The sequence below is a fragment of the Parambassis ranga genome, chromosome 21 (genome assembly GCF_900634625.1).
Source record: "Parambassis ranga chromosome 21, fParRan2.1, whole genome shotgun sequence".
Classification (NCBI taxonomy): Eukaryota; Metazoa; Chordata; class Actinopteri; family Ambassidae; genus Parambassis; species Parambassis ranga.
In genome coordinates this window covers 7,138,514-7,159,682 of record NC_041041.1, presented here as the reverse complement: position 1 = coordinate 7,159,682, position 21,169 = coordinate 7,138,514, and the positions used below count along the sequence as shown (strand labels likewise).

The following is a 21,169-nucleotide window of genomic DNA, read 5'->3' as shown; positions in this document are numbered from 1 at the left end:
ACAAAACTGTAAGATGCTTAGTGCAGAGTAGGAGTCAGTAGGTCAGAGGGGTGGAATGGTGAATTAACAAGTTTAAGTTGGAGTACAGACCTGTTAGCATGATAACATGAGGGGTTATGACTGAGGTCACCTGATGAGACTCTGCAGTAGTCAGAAATGACTAAATTTTAAATTTTTCGTTTTTTTTTACAAAGGACAGTATGTTGCTTTTTGTAATTCATTTGTTATTTTAGTTATTGTGCAGACTATAAGAATAGAAACTTCACACATAAAAAGAGAAAAACAGCTCAATTTAACAATACAGGAGTCATGCTGTTTTCTCCCAGCTTGTTCAAACATGAAGAAAATACATGGTGTGTGTCAGAGCCTCTCTCTCTATGTGTGTGTGTGTGTAAGTAAGTTAAAAGCAAACAACGGAGTGAAGTGCTGTGCAAGACAGAGAAAAAGGTGACCTCTTGTGGCTCTTGCTGAATAACAAAATACCCCCTGTTAAACCTAAGAAACAGCGGCCGCTCACACACACACACACACATCACTCCCTGATGATGCAGTTTAGCAACTCAACATATTTGATTCATGAATATTAAGTCAGCAGCACCATCTTCTGGCAGACAGCAGGCAATACAAACAGCATTTGAAATAGATGCATGCAAGATTCTCATTGATTTATAATCATTAAGGTTCTATAAAAAAAACCCTCAAACCCCCCATGACTGTCAGTTCAGTTTTCTGTTGTGTTTGCAATGGGTGAGATCAGCAGATCTGCCATTTTGTTGCTCAGATAAATATTTTTATTAACAATATTAATCATATTAAGATTAAGATTAAGAAAATATGAGCCTGATGGTCAAAGGTGTAAGGTGTAGTGTCCAGTATTAGGCACTATGAATCATACCCGTTTTAATCTGCTTATCTCCACCTGTTGGATTCGCTATAGTATGTTAGCATCACTGGAGCCCGGATGCACAGTAAAAACATTTGATAAAAATAAATAAATGTATGATTTGTGACATGTTTTAACATAGATTTTTGTTCATCTGTCTGTTACTAAATCCTCATCCTCACTAACAAAACGAGATAAATAATGCATGTTGATAATGCTGCCGTCTGGTCCCAAGAGAGGCAAACCCATCCCAGCAAATACAACATTGAAATCATCACATACACCTATGCCTTTTTTTCACAATTCAGCTTCTAAATGAAAGAAACATTTCAGCCTACAACCAGAAACCTTCTAAGTGGTGCAGGCACAGATGACCTACTGAGCATTCTGTTACAATTCTGTGTATCACTGAGCTGTAATACACAGAGTTATAGAAAGTAACACATTATACATTCATAAACTGAAGGGATGCAACCAAGATAAAACAGAAATATGGGCTGAATGTTTTGTTATAAAAACTGTAAAAAAAAAAAGGTTTATGCTTATGGAGACTCTGTGCAGCAGCAATATGTGGAAAATATAAGTAAAATTCATGAAGACGAGGCAAAAGCACTACGCACTAGTATTTTAAGATGGTTGTACAAAAACAGTCCTACAGGCTGAACAGGATTAAGTCAAAGTCAAGTCTTAGTCTTTGTCCTTAGAGAAGATCTGATTCTTTACACTTACAGTACATTGGCCTCACAGGAGCCTGGCTGCAGAATCTGCAGAGTCACAATGAGTTTAACAGCTTTTCTAAACCAGGGGTAGAACAATGCATAGATGACAGGGTTCAGACAGGAGTTAAAATAGAAGAGATCGAGCACAAAGGACACAGAGGAGCTGTTGAGTGAGTCGTCACCTGCGAGAGTGACGCAGTAATATGGGAAGAAACAGATCAGAAACACAACCACAAGAACACCCAGAGTCCTGGCTGCTTTCAGCTCAGACTTCTTCGCCGTTACAGTCACTGAACACTGCAGAGTGACGGCTGTTACATGAGAGCGCATGGCCCGAGCCTGAGACACAGCCACCACAAAGACTCTCAGATACAACACAACAATGACAGTAACTGGGATAATAAAGGATACAAGAAGGTCAATAGTTCCTGTAATGTAGTCAACAACAATCACACACTCTCCATAGCAGGAATTATGTCTTCCTGGGTGAGTCAGGTCATCCTTTACTATGAGAATGCCATACAGGACAGAACAGAGCCAACACACACAGACACACAGCTTTGTTCTCCTCTCTGTGACTCTGGCGGTGTAATGCAGAGGCTCACAAATAGCCAAATATCGGTCAACAGATATGAGCACCATGTTTCCCACTGAGGCTGACGTGATCATAAAGGACACAGAGTTATACAGGGAACACACAAGATCTCCAAGAAACCAGCAGGCCGTTTTTCGGAGGGTTTCTCCTGGCATCAGCAGGAGGCCCACCAGAAAGTCTGAGACAGCCAGAGAGAGGAGGAGGATGTTAGTGGGAGTGTGGAGCTGCCTGCAGGAACACAGAGAACCATCATTAAACCAACACAGCTCCACAACCTAAGGACAAAACAAACCTAAATATTTATTCTAGAACACTTTATGCTGCTGAAGTATATCATTGATAGGAGACTAAATAAATCTACAGTGGCTGTTTAAAAAAGCCTGTCATGTTGAGAAGTGTATCTCTGCCTGAAGTGGGAGACCGAGACGATGACCAGCAGGTTGAGAGCTGCTGTGAGCACAGAGATGGACGACAACATGATCTGAAGGAGCACAGCTTCAGACTGTGCTCCTTTAGACTGAGGAGACACCGGCTTCCTGCAGGAAGTGTTGGAGAGTTGTGGAAAGCAGAGGGCTGCTCCATCCTGAGTCTCCATCCTCAGAGATCTGCAGCTCTGTCAGCTTTAAGGGGAAACTTATGTTATATAACTGTTCCACTTTAAACTGTAGCTCCTCTGCCCCCTGTTGGCAGGAGGGGGTACCTCTCCTGCAACACCAAGGGAAAACAAATCTGGATTTATTTATTTTTTCAGGTTTAAAAATGCAACCGAATCATAACCAGTAATCAGCATTTTGTCCTGTCCAAGTAACTGTAAGTTAGGCTGTTCAAAACAATATACACCTTTTAGCCTAATAATTGACAAATAGCACAGCAAACACTACTGTTAGGAGAAGAAATGTAAGCATAGGACCACCTAGTTGACTTGTTTTACATTGTCACCTTCCCATATTCTTAATAAATAGAAAAATAGACATCACCCCCCCCCCTCCATTTTTTTCACTTAACAGTAGTGTTTGCTGTGCTGTTTGTTAATTATTAGGCTAAAAGGTGTATATTGTTTTGAACAGCCTAACTTACAGTTACTTGGACAGGACAAAATGCTGATTACTGGTTATAATTCAGTTGCATTTTTAAACCTGATAAAAAAAATTAGATGATTTATATTCAGTTTTGTAAAAATGTATTATCAATTCAACAAAAGGCCTGAGTTATTATATTCGTATAGAACTAAAACTAAACTATTAGTGAATTTGTGTCGATCAGTCTTTTATTTACTAATTAACATCCATCTATCTTATGCAGAGGCAAAACATTATTATTACATTATTTTACATGAATGCTTATGGACAGTGGTGCTTATGGAGACTTTGTGCAGCAGCAATATGAGCAAGAGTCATGAAAAGGAGGCAAAACCTGAAGCTGAACCTCAGCATCTCTCTACAGTATGTTGGTGTCACAGGAGCCCGGCTGCAGAATCTGCAGAGTCACAATGAGTTTAACAGCTTTTCTGAACCAGGGGTAGAACAGTGCATAGATTAAAGGGTTCAGACAGGAGTTAAAATAGAAGAGATAACACACAAAGAATGCAGCTAAATCACTGAGTGAGTTGTGCCCTGTAAGACTGAGACAGTAATATGGGCTGTAACACATCAGAAACACAACCACAAGAACACCCAGAGTCCTGGCTGCTTTCAGCTCAGACTTTCTTGATGTTAGAATCACTGAGGCCTGGACTGAGACATGAACATGCATGGCCCGGGCCTGAGACACAGCCACCACAAAGACCCTCATGTACAGCATAACAATGACAGTAATGGGAACAATAAAAGTTAAAATAAGGTCAACAACTCCTGCAATGTAGCTCACAGAAAATATACACTCTCCATAACAGGAATTGTACTTGCCTAGGTGGGTCAGGTCGTCCTTTAGTAAAAAACAGCTGTAGAAAACAGAACAGAGCCAACACAAACACACACACAGTTTCACTCTCCTCTCTGTGACTCTGGTGGTGTAATGCAGAGGGTCACAGATAGCCACATATCTGTCAACTGATATGAGCACCATGTCCCCCACAGAGGAGGAGGTGATGATGAAGACCATGTAATTAAACATAGAACACACAATGTCACCAAGGTACCAGCAGTCTGCTCTTATTAAGATTACTCCTGGCATCAACAGGAAGCCCACCAGAAAATCCGAGACAGCCAGAGAGAGGAGGAGGATGTTAGTGGGAGTGTGGAGCCGCCTGGAGGAGACAGAAAGACATCATTACACCAACAAATGATGAAACAAACCACATATTTGTCAGTCAGGCTGAAACAGTAATCTGCACCTAAAGTGTGAGACTGAGATGATGACGAGCAGGTTGAGAGCTGTAGTGATCAGAGAGATGAAGGCCAGCAGCATGTTCACAAGCACAGCATCAATCCAGTGAAGTGTCGGCTTCTTGCAGGAAGCATTGAGGAGTTCTGGAAAGCAGAGTTCCTGATTCTCCATCCTCAGAGAGAGGAGCTGCAGCACTGACAGCTCTCTGTCTCAACCTCTCATGTCTGGTGCCACTTATATCCTCCTCTGCAAGTCCTGCCCCCCCAACTCCTCATCCTCATCTCCTATTCACGTGGACAATGATGCAACACAGCCTCATCAGCTTCATTGCTTCTTGTCCAGGTTTCTGTCTCTCTCTTTCCTACTAATGTAAATTTATTTCAGTGGATCTAAGTATGTCCTCTAAAGCCTGTAGATTGCTCGGCTGAATTGGAAGAAGCAACATATTACCGATGCCACTTTACTGCAGGGAGACCATTCTAATACTCAAAGACACCCATAGCATCTCTTCTCTCGTTATTACTGCAACAACTCAAATATGATGCAGGCTGAATTTTGTTGTGACTCTCTCCCAGACCTGGACTTTGTGCTCCCCTGAAGTGAAAAGCCAAAGTCTATCACAGGTGGAGAAGTTTCTGGATCTGAAAGCATCAAAGGGTGGATGTTGTTCCTACACTTTAAGCCTTTGAGTAAGCAAGGTCGACCCCTGATTTACCAGTCAATCTCAGTCCTTGTCCTCACCTAAGAAATGTGAAAGAACAAAACTGTTTAAACAAAAGGTTGAGAAAGTGGACTCTGGCGGTGTAATGCAGAGGCTCACAAATAGCCAAATATCGGTCAACAGATATGAGCACCATGTTTCCCACTGAGGCTAACGTGATCATAAAGGACACAGAGTTATACAGAGAACACACAAGATCTCCAAGAAACCAGCAGGCCGTTTTTCAGAGGCCTGGTGAACCCTTTATTTAACATGGAGAAAAAATGTGAGCATAGGACCACCTAGTTGACTTGTTTTACATTGTCACCTTCCCATATTCTTAGTCTTTTTTCTCCTAACAGTAGAGTTTGCTGTGCTATTTGTTAGATATTAGGCTAAAAGGTGTATATTGTTTTGAACAGCCTACTTACAGTTACTTGGACAGGACAAAATGCTGATTACTGGTTATGATTTGGTTGCATTTTTAAACCTGATAAAAAAAATGAGATGATTTGTATTAATTTCAGTAAAAATGTATTATCGGTTCAACAAAAGGCCTGAGTTAGATAGATATAGATAGATAGATATTCATAGATAGATAGATAGATAGATAGATAGATAGACTTAGGCTACATATTTAAATGTGTTCTCCAGCAGGTGGTGCCCTATGTTTCCTATACCAAGAGCCAGCTCTGCATACAGTAGTTTTAAAAATTAACAATGTTTTCTATTTTGTTTTGTCGTTTTTGTTTATATTTACCATTTTATTAAACAATTTCATAGATTATTTTTTTGCACTTTTGAAAAATAAATGTATGGACAGTTTTGTTTTACTGCTTACAGCATATTTATATAAGAAAAACTATTAGTGGATTTATGCCGATCAGTCTTTTATTCACTAATTAAAATCTATCTATCTTATGCAGAGGCAAAAAAAAAATATAAATGTGTCAGTTCAAAGATTATTTTACATGAATGCGTATGGAGACCGTGGTGCTTATGGAGACTTTGTGCAGCAGCAATATGAGCAAGAGTCATGAAAAGGAGGCAAAACCTGAAGCTGAACTTTGACTTGAACGTCAGAATTCTTCAGCTGCCAGTGAGTGTCCAGCTGATCAGAAGGGGAACTTCAGGTTGTGTGAAGAAGCAGCATACATTTCAGTTTTTAGTACCTTATTTTTAACTTGCGCCATGTTGAGTGCCACTGAACATTATCATGTCAGAGCGTCAAAGTCTTAAGAGCAGATCTGATTCCTCAGCATCTCTCTACAGTATGTTGGTGTCACAGGAGCCCGGCTGCAGAATCTGCAGAGTCACAATGAGTTTAACAGCTTTTCTGAACCAGGGGTAGAACAGTGCATAGATTAAAGGGTTCAGACAGGAGTTAAAATAGAAGAGATAACACACAAAGAATGCAGCTAAATCACTGAGTGATTTGTCCCCTGTTAGAGTGAGACAGTAATATGGGCAGAAACAGACCAGAAACACAACCACAAGAACACCCAGAGTCCTGGCTGCTTTCAGCTCAGACTTTCTTGATGTTAGAATCACTGAGGCCTGGACTGAGACATGAACATGCATGGCCCGGGCCTGAGACACAGCCACCACAAAGACCCTCATGTACAGCATAACAATGACAGTAATAGGAGCAATAAAAGTTAAAATAAGGTCAACAACTCCTGCAATGTAGCTCACGAAAGATATACACTCTCCATAGCAGGAATTGTACTTGCCTGGGTGGGTCAGGTCGTCCTTTAGCAAAAAACTGCTGTAGAAAACAGAACAGAGCCAACACAAACACACACACAGTTTCACTCCCCTCTCTGTGACTCTGGTGGTGTAATGCAGAGGGTCACAGATAGCCACATATCTGTCAACTGATATGAGTACCATGTCCCCCACAGAGGAGGAGGTGATGATGAAGGCCATGTAATTAAACACAGAACACACAATGTCACCAAGGTACCAGCAGTCTGCTCTTATGAACATTTCTATCGGCATTAACAGGAAGCCCACCAGAAAATCCGAGACAGCCAGAGAGAGGAGGAGGATGTTAGTGGGAGTGTGGAGCCGCCTGGAGGAGACAGAAAGACATCATTACACCAACAAATGATGAAACAAACCACATATTTGTCAGTCAGGCTGAAACGGTAATCTGCACCTGAAGTGTGAGACTGAGATGATGACGAGCAGGTTGAGAGCTGTAGTGGTCACAGAGATGAAGGACAGCAGTATGTTCACAAGCACACCATCATCCCAGTGAAGTGTCGGCTTCTTGCAGGAAGCATTGAGGAGTTCTGGAAAACACAGTTCCTGATTCTCCATCATCAGAGAGAGGAGCTGCAGCACTGACAGCTCTCTGTCGGAACCTCTCATGCCTGGTGCCACTTATATCGTCTTCTGCAAGTCCTGTTTTTCCCTCCCCCCACTCCTCTTCCTCATCTCCAATTCAGGTAGACAATGATGCAACACAGCCTCATCAGCTTCAGGTTTCTGTCGCTCTCTTTCCTACTAATGTAAATTTATTTCAGTGGAACTCAGTTTGTCTCCTCACTCACTAAATATGTCCTTTAAAGCCTGTAGATTGCTTGGCTGAATTGGAAGAAGCAACTTATTACCGATGCCACTTTACTGCAGGGAGACCATTCTAAAAATCAAAAGACACCCATAGCATCTCTTCTCTCATTATTACTGCAACAACTCAAATATGATGCAGGCTGAATTTCGTTGTGACTCTCTCCCAGACCTGGACCTTGTGCTCCCCTGAAGTGAAAAGCCAAAGTCTATCACAACGCAGGTGGAGGAGTTTCTAGATCTGAAAGCATCAAAGGGTGGGTGTTGTTCCTACACTTTAAGCCTTTGAGTAAGGAAGGCCGACCCCTAAATTATCACTCAATCTCAGTCCTGGTCCTCACCTAAGAAATGTGAAAGAACAAAACTGTTTAAACAAAAGGTTGAGAAAGTGGACGGCCCACCTGGCCTCTGGTTCATGGTTTGTACACACACACAAAGAGATGTTCACCTATCAGTAGGATCAACTTCAGGTTTATTGTCTTGCCCAAGCACACACTATGGTCCACCTCTCTACCACCTGAACATGCAATGGCACTCTTTAAAGCTGCTTTGTACTTTGGTTCAGTAGTTCAGTCATCCTGCTTACTTCTGTAAATGTCATTTGTATCTATCTTTCTAACATTTCATAGGGGCTGTATGTAATAAATAAAATGATAATAATAATAGAAATCCCTAGATGTAGGGAGCAACAGACCAATGAATGAATAAATCAATCATACGCAACACTGAGAGGAAACCTAAAGGCAGTTCTGAAAAGGCGCCACTAGGTGTCACCGAAGATACACGCAACAAAAACTCCTTAGTATCTCATACTAGTTACATGACTCCATAGACCCAAAGCCTGGCAGCATGTTTGGAATGCATGCTTTAAAAAAGAGAAATATTTCCTTTAGAAAATGCAAACTCTTCTCTTTATTGTCTAAGCTATATTGCATATTTGCCACCACTTTGAGATCTGAAATAAATGTCTTTGTGTTTACTCAACACTTGTTCCATCACTGCTCTGACAATTGGCTAAACCTGAGCATAAGGATGCATTATTAGGCTGTATAAACTGGGAAAGATGCTTTTATGGTGATTAATATTGTATATGAAAAATACTTGTGACTGAGTGAACCACAGTAAAAATGTAACTAAGACAGAGGACTCACAGATATCAGACATCAGCAGATGAGTTGACAATGAATACTGCTGAGTCTGGCCTCCAGTGTGTGTATCAGAAAGTGACGTTACAGACACAGAGACATGTTTGCAGTATATATACTGTATATACATGTATATTTTAATTGTAAGTAATGGCAGAGTTGCTGCTTGTGGAAAAAACATTTACATCATAAGCAATCAGCCAAAAGCAAATAAACAGCATGAGCACCTGAAAAACTCAGGTTTGCCCATGCCTTGTTTTTGACTCTTTAATGTCCAATTCGAATTAAACACTCTTATGTGCTTTGTTAAAGTTTTACCAGAAGTTACTTCCATTGATAACATTGCTATCACAGGAGAAGAGTTTATGTATTTAGTTTTTGTCGTGGAAAGTCATGCATTTATTATTAGACAGTTTCTATTGATGATGTTATTAGGATTTATCATTGTTTTTAACCCCCTTTTTAATGATGTAGATGACATATGGTACTGCACATACAGTGGCAGATTAGCCAATGCCAAAGTGCATGATTCTTGATTGGATCTGTATGTCTGTAACAAAAAAATAATCTCCAATCAGGGATAAATAAAGGAATTCTGATTCTGTTATTTAGGTCAAGATGATGCCTGACTGGCTGCATCCTTTGAGAATTATAGTTGTGCATATAGAGGTTTATAGTTTAGTTTTCCTGTGTTTATGTATTATATATGTATGAGAATTCTACAGTCAGACATTACATAAGAAAACAAATATAATCTTTTTCATCATGTGTTTGTGTCGGGTGCTTGTGACTCTTGGAAAATACTCTACTATGTACTGACATTTCACACTCACTGAACATAAACACACAGTTTTATGGTGATCTTCAGCCTCTCTACAGTACGTTGGCCTCACAGGAGCCCGGCTGCAGGATCTGCAGGGTGACAATGAATTTAACAGCTTTTCTAAACCAGGGATATAATAAAGCATAGATCAAAGGGTTCAGACAGGAGTTAAAATAAAACAGGTAGAGTGCAAATGACACAGATGAGCTGTTGAGCAAGTTGTCTCCTGCAAGAGTGACACAGTAATATGGGCAGAAACACATCAGAAATACAACTATTAGAACACCCAGAGTCCTGGCTGCTTTCAGCTCAGACTTTTTTGTCACTGACAGCTGCAGAGAGACAGCAGTGATGTGAGAGCGCATGGCCCGGGCCTGAGACACAGCCACCACAAAGACCCTCAGGTACAGAACAATGATAACAGTCACTGGAATAATGAAAGTCAAAGCAAGGTCGACGCTTCCTGCAATGTAGTCAACAACAATCACACATTCTCCGTAACAGGACTTATGTCTTCCTGGGTGAGTCAGGTCATCCTTTACGAAGAGGCTGCTGTAGAAAAACGAACCAACCCAACACGCACAGACACACAGTTTCACACTCCTCTCTGTGACTCTGGTGGGGTAATGCAGAGGGTCACAGATAGCCACATATCTGTCAACTGATATAAGAACCATGTCCCCCACAGAAGAGGAGGTGATGACGAAGGATATGTAATTATACAATGAACACACAATGTCACCAAGAAACCAGCAGCTTGTTTTTCTGAGGATTTCTCCCGGCATCAGCAAGAGGCCCACAAGAAAGTCTGAGACAGCCAAAGAGAGGAGGAGGATGTTAGTGGGAGTGTGGAGGCGCCTGGAGGAACACAGAGAACCAGCATTAAACCAACACAGCCTCAACAAAAATACCTTTTAAACAACCAGATGTACCACCAACAATATGATTAAAGTCTGCTAAGCTAAGCCAAAGGACAAATTACTCTATATTAAAAAAAGGTATTTGTAAATCTATAGTAGCTGTAGGTTTTGTTGAAGTGTATCTCTGCCTGAAGTGGGAGACTGAGATGATGACCAGCAGGTTGAGAGCTGCCGTGAGCACAGAGATGGACGACAACACAACTTGAAGGATCACAGCTTCAGAATGAAGAAGCACCGGCTTCCTGCAGGAGGTGTTGGAGAGTGGTGGAAAGCAAAGATCTGCTCCATCCTGAGTCTCCATCCTCAGAGATCTGCAGAGATCTGCAGCTCAGACAGCTTTATAAACCACATATTTACGTATATAGCCGATACTCTCTGCCTGTAGCTCCACCTCCACTCCCCTTGCAGATGCTCACCTGGACATCCCCATGATTACGAATAGAGAAGTGTGACTGTGGTTTTGACCTTGGTTGACCTTTGAATGACCTGAAGAGCTGCTGAAGTAGAAGTTCATGACCACACAGTGATGCACTGCAGCAGCCCTCCTATAAAAATGTCATTCTTTTTTAAAGATTTTCTACATACGTTTAATTGAACAAAGGTATTTAAAATGCTATCTATGTTATCTATAGTGTCTATACTTCACACGTATAGTGAAACATTACCATAAAACAATTTTTTGCTGTTAGCGGGGACGTTGGTACAATACATATTTTCGGCTCAGAAACATTGAGAGTACATGTATTTTTGGTTCCCAGCAACTTTAAATTGATTTTTTGGGGGGGTGGGTTTGGAGAGGTTTAATGAGGGTCAAGGGTGCAGAAGAAAGAAGTGAAACGTTATATCCAAGTCTGGAAGTGAACTGTCAGACAACAGTCACTAGAGTCCTGCACAGGAACAGACTGTGAGGTTGTAGGCCAAGAAATACTCAGAAAAGCAAAGCATTCAGCAACAGAATGAGCAAGGACTGCTTCCCAGAGGATGTGCCCTAAATGCTTTTAAACCTAGACCAAGGCTGCTATCAAACAAAATCTCATTGGTGCCACCTGTCAAGTTGTAATTCAATGCTAAGGGTACCCTGATCAGCTGTTCATGTCCATGTGCATCAGATGTGAAGCCATGTAAATCTATGATCAGAACCGCCTGTCACTTAAAACGGCCCATACAGAAAGCCTGCTGTTGACATCACACCAGAAAATTACCTGGAGTTTTTGTATTTATTTCCACTATTTTTTTACTTTTTATTATTGTTTATAATTTGTATTTTATTTTATTTACTTGCTATTTTACCTCACTTTATTTTATATTTATAATTTATAATGACCCCTGTGATCGTGCACTGCAGGACATAGCGGTTTACTGGAAGACGGATGGATAAATTGTAATGAGCATGCATGGAGCACCTGGAATGTAAGCATTTCCCCCTGAGATTAATAAAGAATCTGTGATGCTGATTGTGGTGGAAACAGGTCACCTTTTATTATGTTAGACCACATACAGGTTATATTTATGCTGTTACCAAAATTTATCATTGTCTGTAACATCTTTTTAAATTATTTAGATTCAGAATGTAACAGAGACATCAGATTTAACATGCACATACAGTGACAGTCTGGCCTATGCAGAAATGATGTGTGTGCGTCAAGATGACGTCTGACTGATAAATTCATACCCAACAAAGGGAATTCTTATTAATTACTGCTACATCCTTACAGAACTGCATCTTGTCAAATGAGGATTATACTTCTTATACTTGACTTTCTCCACATATACCAGCACATTTACATGTATACATTGTTTTTATTTATGAGAATACTGCAAAGTCAGACATATTTATGCATTACTGTCAGTGATAGTGATGCTTCATGCTTGACAGCCATGTCATTTTGTCACAGGCACAGCAGCACTAAAGTAATGAAGTTCTGTTTAGTATTGATATGCAAGAGGTATGAATCAAAGGTTCCTTTCCCAAGCAGAAACAAGCAGTGACAGTTTTTCTTTCTGCATTTCACAGCTCTTCCATTCAAAGTCAATATATGAAAGTCTTTGCTCTTTAAAAGTTCTGATCCCACAGCTTCTCTGCAGAATACCTGCTTTTTAGACTTATTTAACAGAATTCTGCTACCTTCAGCCATCGTGGACCTTTCTAGTGGTCTGTTGATGATGGGTGCCACCGGGGTCATTGTGGTATCGGATGAACTGTAGCCTGTTTTTGTATGTCACACATGGTATTTTTATGTCTCCAGGAAGATAGTTTCTTTGTGTTGTTCTGACAGCAGAGGTGCTGTTTGCTCATGATACAGCTAAGCATTGCTCACTGTTTGTTGTCTCGTCAGCACTAGAAATTTATTTAATCACTTTCCTGAAAAATAAAGGCTTTACAACAAACAAACAATCTGTAAAAATATATCCATGAATCTTCATCAGCAACTAGCCAAAAGGAATAAACATCTGACAGAGTATATACATCAAACCGGCTTACTTGAAATCTTGCCAGAATTTACTTCCTATGTGGACATTTTTGTCAGTTTAAAAAAAATTACCAGGTATTTGTGTATTTATATTTATGCTATTATCATGATTTACACTTTCACACTTTTTCCAATTATTTAGATTTTACCCTAGCTATCACATTTAAAGTGCACATACAGTGGCAGTTCGGCCTATGATGGAGTGACGTGTCTATATGAAGATGATGCAAAGCTTCCTGCATCATTACACAACTACAAGTTTCTCAATTTAGGATCATAATTTACTTTTTATTTTTACATAACCAGGCATGTATGTTTGTATGTTTATGCATTATGTATTTACAGTATATACATAAGAAAATACTGCAAAGTAGGACAGACATCATTCACTCATACTGTCAGGTACAGTCCTGTATAATATTAGACAGCCATGTAATGCCATTTAATAAAATAATGCACTACATTTATATGAAGCACTGACTGAATTTCTTCTACTAACAGTTTTTGTGTGGATCATTTCAGAGAAAATCTGAGAATTTCATGCAGTACCCCTTTATGACCAGGAGCAGGAGCTGGTTCAGTGATTTAGAGGCCTTACAGACACTCAAGCAGAGATTCATTCAGTTTCTACCCTGGTCGAGAACATTTCTTCATGGCCTCTCACCTCTACATCAGGCCCTAAAAAGTAATCATTCACATGTTCTGCTTATACTTGATATCACTTTACTTTGGAACTGTTGACAGACATTTTAGTCACTTCTACAGTATGTTGTTGTCACACGAGCCCGGCTGCAGAATCTGCAGAGTCACAATGAGTTTTACAGCTTTTCTAAACCAGGGGTAGAACAATGCATAGATTAAAGGGTTCAGACAGGAGTTAAAATAGACCATATAATATACAAAGGATGCATACGAGGGATTGACCAAGTCTGTCCCTGCAAAAATAACACAGTAATACTGGATAAAACATATAAGAAACACAACAACAAGAACACCCAGAGTCCTGGCTGCTTTCAGCTCAGACTTTTTTGCTTTTACAGTCAATGGGACGGCTGTAACATGAGAGCGCATGGCCCGAGCCTGAGACACAGCCACCACAAACACCGTCATATACAGCACAACAATGACAGTAATGGGAGCAATAAAAGTTAAAACAAGGTCAACCATTACTGAAATAAAGCTATGATAAACAAAACAGTTTCCATGGCAGAATTTCATCAGGCCAGGGTGAGTCAAGTCATTCTTCAGTATGACAGTAGTGAACAACACAGCATAGAGCCAACACAAACAGACACACAGCTTTGTTCTCCTCTCTGTGACTCTGGTGGGGTAATGCAGAGGGTCACAGATAGCCACATAGCGGTCAGCAGATATGAGCACCATTATTCCCACTGAGGAGCCGACAATGATAAAGCACACATAATTATAGAGAACACACAGAATATCACCTAAATACCAGCACTTTGTTCTCATGTAAATTTCTCCTGGCATGGACACAAGGCCCACAAGAAAGTCTGAGACAGCCAGAGAGAGGAGGAGGATGTTTGTAGGAGTGTGGAGCTTCCTGTAGGGAGACAGAGAAACCAACAAGTCCACATAAACAAATGAATCATTGTAATTTAAAGCAATGTTTCCATTAGTCAGGGTTAATGTCAGAAAAGAATAAAATTAGGCCATGATTGGACCAAACTAAAACTTCAGAAATCAGATCTGATGAAACATTAATCTCCACCTGAAGTGTGAGACTGAGATGATGACGAGCAGGTTGAGAACTGTAGTGATCAGAGAGATGAAGCACAGCAGCATGTTCACAAGCACAGCATCAGTCCAGTGAAGTGTCGGCTTCTTGCAGGAAGCATTGAGGAGTTCTGGAAAGCAGAGTTCCTGATTCTCCATTAAGAAAGAGCTGCAGCACTGACAGCTCTCTCTCTCTTTCTGAACTACTCACAGCTCACACAGCTGATTTATCTTTTTTTTTTATTAATTTTTTATTGTGAGGTCATATTTTGTTTTTATTTTGTTCCTTGTCTCTGCCAGTTGGACCTTGACATTCTGTCCAATCTTGTGTTTTTCACTTTCCCACCATTTGTCTGGAATTGTAGCCCTCGGGTGTCAGTTTAATTTATTACCTTTTTAAGTTATTCATTTATACACATTCATACACCAGCACTGAAGGCAAAGTGGGTAAAGAGCCTTGCCCAAGGACACACAACGATGAGTAGGAAGGAGCTGGGGTCAGACCGCCAACCTTCTGGTCATTGGATAACCCGCTCTACCACCGAGTGTGTGTTTGCCATTTCATGTGTTTTCGAAATAGACGGATTGACCTTAGCTGACCTAGCTAATGCCGGATAAAGTTACTTTAAAATACTGTCATACACAACCATACATGCACTCTTTGAAGTAAATAAAAACATGCACCCCAAGGAGGTCACTGTGGAGAAAACACCATTTATTCCTGTGACAAGGAGCAAAATAAAGAGGAGCTTCTCTGTGGAAGAGGCTCAGGATGATGTCATGTGGCCTGTAACTCCCCAAGAGATGGAGGAAAGTTAAACATCCACATCCTCAGATTTTTTTTTTAAATGATATCTTCAGGTAAAATCACCTCCATACCGGGTTGAACAGAACATGTGATTCTAGCCCTAGTATAACGGCCTATGTCAAGAGCATGACTGAAGTTGAAAGTCAATTTGACTTACCCTGCGTTCACAGCAAGAGCGACAACAGCTGGAAAATCACCAGAAGTCATTCACTTTCATACCAAATGACAGTGGTGTTTTCAGTGGAGTGTGATCCCCCTGTAGTTGGAGCACACCCTCCGGTCCCCCTTTTTAAAAAGAGGGACCACCACCCCGGTCTCCAGTCCAGCAGCACTGTCCCCGATTGCCACGCAATGTTGCAGAGGCGTGTCAACCAAGACAGCCCCACAACATCCAGAGACTTGGAGCTTTTTGACAGGTGATAAACAAGTCCACCACTGAGTCAACAGCCTCGGTTTCCATAATGGAAGGCGTGTTGGTGGGATTGAGGAGACCGTCAAAGTACTCTTTCCACCGTCTTTGAAAGATATGCAGCTTGCAGCTGTGGCTTTGCGGCCACAGCTGCAACAGCTCGGACAGCTGCATCGACAATGGAGGTGGAGAACATGGTCCACTCCAACTCAATGTCCCCTACCTCCCTCGGAATCTGGGTGAAGCTCTCCCGGAGGTGGGAGTTGAAGATCTCCCTAGTAGAGGGTTCGGCCAAGCGCTCCCAACAGACCCGGACAGTACGTTTGGGCCTGCCGGGCCTGTCCAGCCTCTTCCCCTGCCAACGGATCCAATTCACCACCAGGTAGTGATCAGTTGACAGCTCAGCCCCTCTCTTCACCCGGGTGTCCAAAACACACGGCCGAAAATCAGATGACACGGCCGAAGATCAGATGACACGATTACAAAATCGATCATTGACCTCCGGCCTAGGGTGTCCTGGTGCCAGGTGCACCGATGGACAACCTTGTGCTCGAACATGGTGTTCGTTATGGACAAACCATACCCACCTGTGAGGAAAGGCCCGGCCACCAGGCGCTCGCATTCAAGCCCCAACCCCGGGCCTGGCTCCAGGGTGGGGCCCTGGCTCCGCCATACCGGGCGACGTCACGGTCCTTGTTTGACGTTTCTTCATAAGGGGTTTTTGGACTGCTCTTAGTCTGGCCCATCACCCAGAACCTGTTTGCCTTTGGAGACCATGCTGGGGGCATTAAGCCCCCAACAACATAGCTCCTAGGATCATCTGGGTTAAGTCCATGTAGCAGAGAATAAAGGCTGTTCCATACTCCGTGAGACAAAGAGCGGAGAACGCACTCCACGGGTGGTAAGAGATAAAAAAAAAGGTCCGCACCGAATGGTGCGAGAGCCCTATTGAAATGCAAGCGTTTATTATTTGTTATTCTTGGTCCGGCTTGAAAAAACCGGTGCACTCGCCCTTAAGGGGTTAGGGACCAAAAGTTATCAAAAACGCAGCACTTCATCATACGGTCTGGCTGTGGCGCCACCACAAAGTTAACCCTTCGCCAATGCATGGGAAATTGAGGTTTTTGTGGCTGTATCTCCCACATACGTCATCCAATGTGGATGAAAAAAATCAGGCATGCTGAGCCTGTCATTCTGAACAGATTGCTATGCTATTGAGCAGAAACTCACATAGCGCCACCTACTGGCGGTATGAATTGTGTTCAGGCTGATTATCCATGTTCCACACCTCGTATTTGAACGAACTCCTGCTAGGGAAATACTCTGACAGACCTGTGATTTTGTCCCATGGTTCTGAAGACATGGCTGAGCAAAAGTTATCAAAAACGCAGCTCGATGTTACACCGTGTGGGCGGGGCAATGCCACAAAGTTGACCCTTCGCCACCATAGAGAAAGCTGCTGTGTTTCTTGCTTTGTTCATCCTACCTGCCTCTTACTCTATCATGACATCAGCCCCTGTGCACCTTCTCATATCACCTCATCGTCATATGTGTATGGAGGACCTGTCTTTTGTACATGTGTGTTTTGCTCAAGCGGCAACCTTTGGGGCTCAAAGTTGAAGCCCATGCGGAAGTGTAAAAACTTGTAATTCACGCCGCAACTGCTGGGGGCTGGCTCCAAAAGCGAGTAATTTCCCATAGACTCCCATGTTAAAATGGCCGACTTCACAGCAGAAAAAAATATGTTTACAGCCTGGTACAAAAAACCACTCTGGTCTCAGATGATAGGTTCCCTTCTGGTGTCAATTGTAGGGGGGGTGAATTTTTTTACAACTCACTCGTTTCAATTGTATTCGGACTTAAAATTACGCATAAATATGGGCGTTGCCGCTTGAGTGACAGACAGTTGACGTATCACAACGTGAGTTTCCTGCTTCCATGATCGCCTACCCCCCCTAAACTCCGCTCGTGCTCCCCCTTTTTGTCCATATTTGGAGTTTTGGCGGACGTGACGCTGCCAACATGGCGGCGGTCATCAACGTCCTAGATCCTCCCACCGAGCCTCAGAACGGCTCTTCAGAAACAAACGGGTGACGTCACGGAAGCTCTGTCCATAGTTTTTACTGTCAATGGTTTTGCTGTACTCTTCTGCCCTGCAGACAACAGCTTGTGCCGGTACAGCTGGGAGAGAGGTCGTGGGACGATAGGAAAGGTGGTGGCTGCTGGTCCTGCGGACCGCAAGGGCTACATGAGCCCTTCATCGCTGCTTGCAGCTTTCATTTTGATTTGACTTTACTTCAATAATGATCGGCAACAATCATTAGACATTTTAATCACTCAGGTTTATAATTACATGTTTACAGTATAAACATAAGCACTGTGATTGTAGTGATCCACCATGTTTGACAGCCGATTTTAAAGTTAATCTCAGTTTTATCTTCACTATAAACATTGGATGATTCTGCTACCTTCAGCTAACATGGACCTTTCTAGTGGGTCTGTTAATGATGGGTGCCACCGGGGTCATTGTGGTATCAGATGAACTGTAGCCTGTTTGTATGTCACACATGGTATTTTGATGTCTCCAGGAAGATAGTTTCTTTGTGTTGTTCTGACAGCAGAGGTGCTGTTTGCTTATGATACAGCCAAGCATTGCTCACTGTTTGTTGTCTCGTCAGCACTAGAAATTTATTTAATCACTTTCCTGAAAAATAAAGGCTTTACAATTTTTGCATCTGTAAAAATATATCCATATATCTTCATCAGCAACTAGCCAAAAGGAATAAACATCTGACAGAGTATATACATCAAACCGGCTTACTTGAAATCTTGCCAGAATTTACTTCCTATGTGGACATTTTTGTCAGATTAAAAAAAATTACCAGGTATTTGTGTATTTATATTTATGCTATTATCATGATTTACAACTGTCTTTCACACTTTTTCCAATAATTCAGATTTTAACTGAGCTATCACATTTAAAGTGCACATACAGTGGCAGTTCGGCCTATTTGGAGTGACGTGTGTATATGAAGATGATGCAAAGCTTCCTGCATCATTACAGAACTACAAGTTTCTCAATTTAGGATCATAATTTACTTTTTATTTTATTTTTACATAACCGGGCAACATATGTATGTTTATGCATTATGTATTTACAGTATCTACATAAGAAAATACTGCGAAGTGGGACAGACATTCATTCATTCTGTCAGGTACAGTCCTGCATAATATTAGACAGCCATGTCCCACACTGTGTCACAGGCTCATACATTCAATATATAAAAATAATGCACTACATTTATATAAAGCACTAACTGAATTTCTTCTACTAACAGTTTTTATGTGTGGATCATTTCAGAGAAAATCTGAGAATTTCATGCAGTACCCCTTTATGACCAGGAGCAGGAGCTGGTTCAGTGATTTAGAGGCCTCACAGACACTCAAGCAGAGATTCATTCAGTTTCTGCCCTGGTCGAGAACATTTCTTCATGGCCTCTCACCTCTACATCAGGCCCTAAAAAGTAATCATTCACATGTTCTGCTTATACTTGATATCACTTTACTTTGGAACTGTTGACAGTCATTTTAATCACTTCTACAGTATGTTGTTGTCACACGAGCCCGGCTGCAGAATCTGCAGAGTCACAATGAGTTTTACAGCTTTTCTAAACCAGGGGTAGAACAAAGCATAGATCAAAGGGTTCAGACAGGAGTTCAAATAGACCATATAATATACAAAGGATGCATACGAGGGATTGACCAAGTCTGTCCCTGCAAAAATAACACAGTAATACTGGATAAAACATATGAGAAACACAACAACAAGAACACCCAGAGTCCTGGCTGCTTTCAGCTCAGACTTTTTTGCTTTTACAGTCAGTGGGACGGTTGTAACATGAGAGCGCATGGCCCGAGCCTGAGACACAGCTACTACAAAGACTCTCATATACAGCACAACAATGACAGTAATGGGAACAAGAAAGGTTAAAACAAGGTCAACCATTAATGTAATAAAGCTATGATAAACAAAACAGTTTCCATGGCAGAATTTCATCAGGCCAGGGTGAGTCAAGTTATTCTTCAGTATGACAGTAGTGAACAACACAGCATAGAGCCAACACAAACAGACACACAGCTTTGTTCTCCTCTCTGTGACTCTGGTGGAGTAATGCAGAGGGTCACAGATAGCCACATAGCGGTCAGCAGATATGAGCACCATTATTCCCACTGAGGAGCCGACAATGATAAAGCACACATAATTATAGAGAACACACAGAATATCACCTAAATACCAGCACTTTGTTCTCAAGTAAATTTCTCCTGGCATGGACACAAGGCCCACAAGAAAGTCTGAGACAGCCAGAGAGAGAAGGAGGATGTTTGTGGGAGTGTGGAGCTTCCTGCAGAGAGACAGAGAAACCAACAAGTCCACATAAACAAATGAATCATTGTAATTAATTTAAAATGTTTCATTTAGTCAGGGTTAATGTCAGACAGAATAAAATTAGGCCATGATTTGACCAAACTAAAACTTCAGAAGTCAGATCTGATGAAACATTAATCTCCACCTGAAGTGTGAGACTGAGATGATGACGAGCAGGTTGAGAACTGTGGTGATCAGAGAGATGAAGGACAGCAGCATGTTCACAAGCACAGCATCAGTCCAGTGAAGTGTCGGCTTCTTGCAGGAAGCATTGAGGAGTTCTGGAAAGCAGAGTTCCTGATTCTCCATTAAGAAGGAGCTGCAGCACTGACAGCTCTCTCTCTCTTCCTGAACCACTCACAGCTCACACAGCTGATTTATCTTTTTTTTTTATTAATTTATTTTTTATTGTGAGGTCATATTTTTTTTATTTTGTTCCTTGTCTCTGCCAGTTGGACCTTGACATTCTGTCCAATCTTGTGTTTTTCTCTTTCCCACCATTTGTCTGGAATTGTATCCCTCGGGTGTCAGTTTAATTTATTACTTTTTTAAGTTTTTCATTTATACACATTCATACACATTCATATGCCAGTGAGTGCACTGAAGGCAATGTGGGTAAAGAGCCTTGCCCAAG

General features: G+C 41.5%; 6 protein-coding genes across 6 annotated transcripts; all 6 read right to left on the bottom strand.

Annotated features, from left to right (window-relative positions):
- Positions 1-1,608: 1,608 nt before the first annotated feature.
- Positions 1,609-2,792, bottom strand: LOC114426452 (trace amine-associated receptor 13c-like). The gene is made up of 2 exons (XM_028393866.1): positions 2,605-2,792; positions 1,609-2,425 (listed from the first exon to the last, which is right to left on the bottom strand). Exons 1-2 carry the CDS (start codon positions 2,790-2,792, stop codon positions 1,609-1,611), a joined length of 1,005 nt encoding a protein of 334 aa, XP_028249667.1.
- Positions 2,793-3,634: 842 nt separating this feature from the next.
- On the bottom strand, positions 3,635-4,693 carry LOC114426450 (trace amine-associated receptor 13c-like). Its single transcript, XM_028393864.1, has 2 exons — positions 4,530-4,693; positions 3,635-4,442 (listed from the first exon to the last, which is right to left on the bottom strand). The coding sequence occupies exons 1-2, from the start codon at positions 4,691-4,693 to the stop codon at positions 3,635-3,637; spliced, it is 972 nt and encodes a 323-aa protein (XP_028249665.1).
- Positions 4,694-6,488: 1,795 nt separating this feature from the next.
- Positions 6,489-7,547, bottom strand: LOC114426064 (trace amine-associated receptor 13c-like). Its single transcript, XM_028393208.1, has 2 exons — positions 7,384-7,547; positions 6,489-7,296 (listed from the first exon to the last, which is right to left on the bottom strand). The coding sequence occupies exons 1-2, from the start codon at positions 7,545-7,547 to the stop codon at positions 6,489-6,491; spliced, it is 972 nt and encodes a 323-aa protein (XP_028249009.1).
- Positions 7,548-9,814: 2,267 nt separating this feature from the next.
- Positions 9,815-10,985, bottom strand: LOC114426062 (trace amine-associated receptor 13c-like). The gene is made up of 2 exons (XM_028393207.1): positions 10,813-10,985; positions 9,815-10,622 (listed from the first exon to the last, which is right to left on the bottom strand). Exons 1-2 carry the CDS (start codon positions 10,983-10,985, stop codon positions 9,815-9,817), a joined length of 981 nt encoding a protein of 326 aa, XP_028249008.1.
- A 2,929-nt stretch (positions 10,986-13,914) lies between these two features.
- LOC114426065 (trace amine-associated receptor 13c-like) lies at positions 13,915-15,051 on the bottom strand. The gene is made up of 2 exons (XM_028393209.1): positions 14,888-15,051; positions 13,915-14,719 (listed from the first exon to the last, which is right to left on the bottom strand). Exons 1-2 carry the CDS (start codon positions 15,049-15,051, stop codon positions 13,915-13,917), a joined length of 969 nt encoding a protein of 322 aa, XP_028249010.1.
- Positions 15,052-19,707: 4,656 nt separating this feature from the next.
- LOC114426066 (trace amine-associated receptor 13c-like) lies at positions 19,708-20,844 on the bottom strand. Its single transcript, XM_028393210.1, has 2 exons — positions 20,681-20,844; positions 19,708-20,512 (listed from the first exon to the last, which is right to left on the bottom strand). The coding sequence occupies exons 1-2, from the start codon at positions 20,842-20,844 to the stop codon at positions 19,708-19,710; spliced, it is 969 nt and encodes a 322-aa protein (XP_028249011.1).
- Between the last annotated feature and the right edge of the window lie 325 nt (positions 20,845-21,169).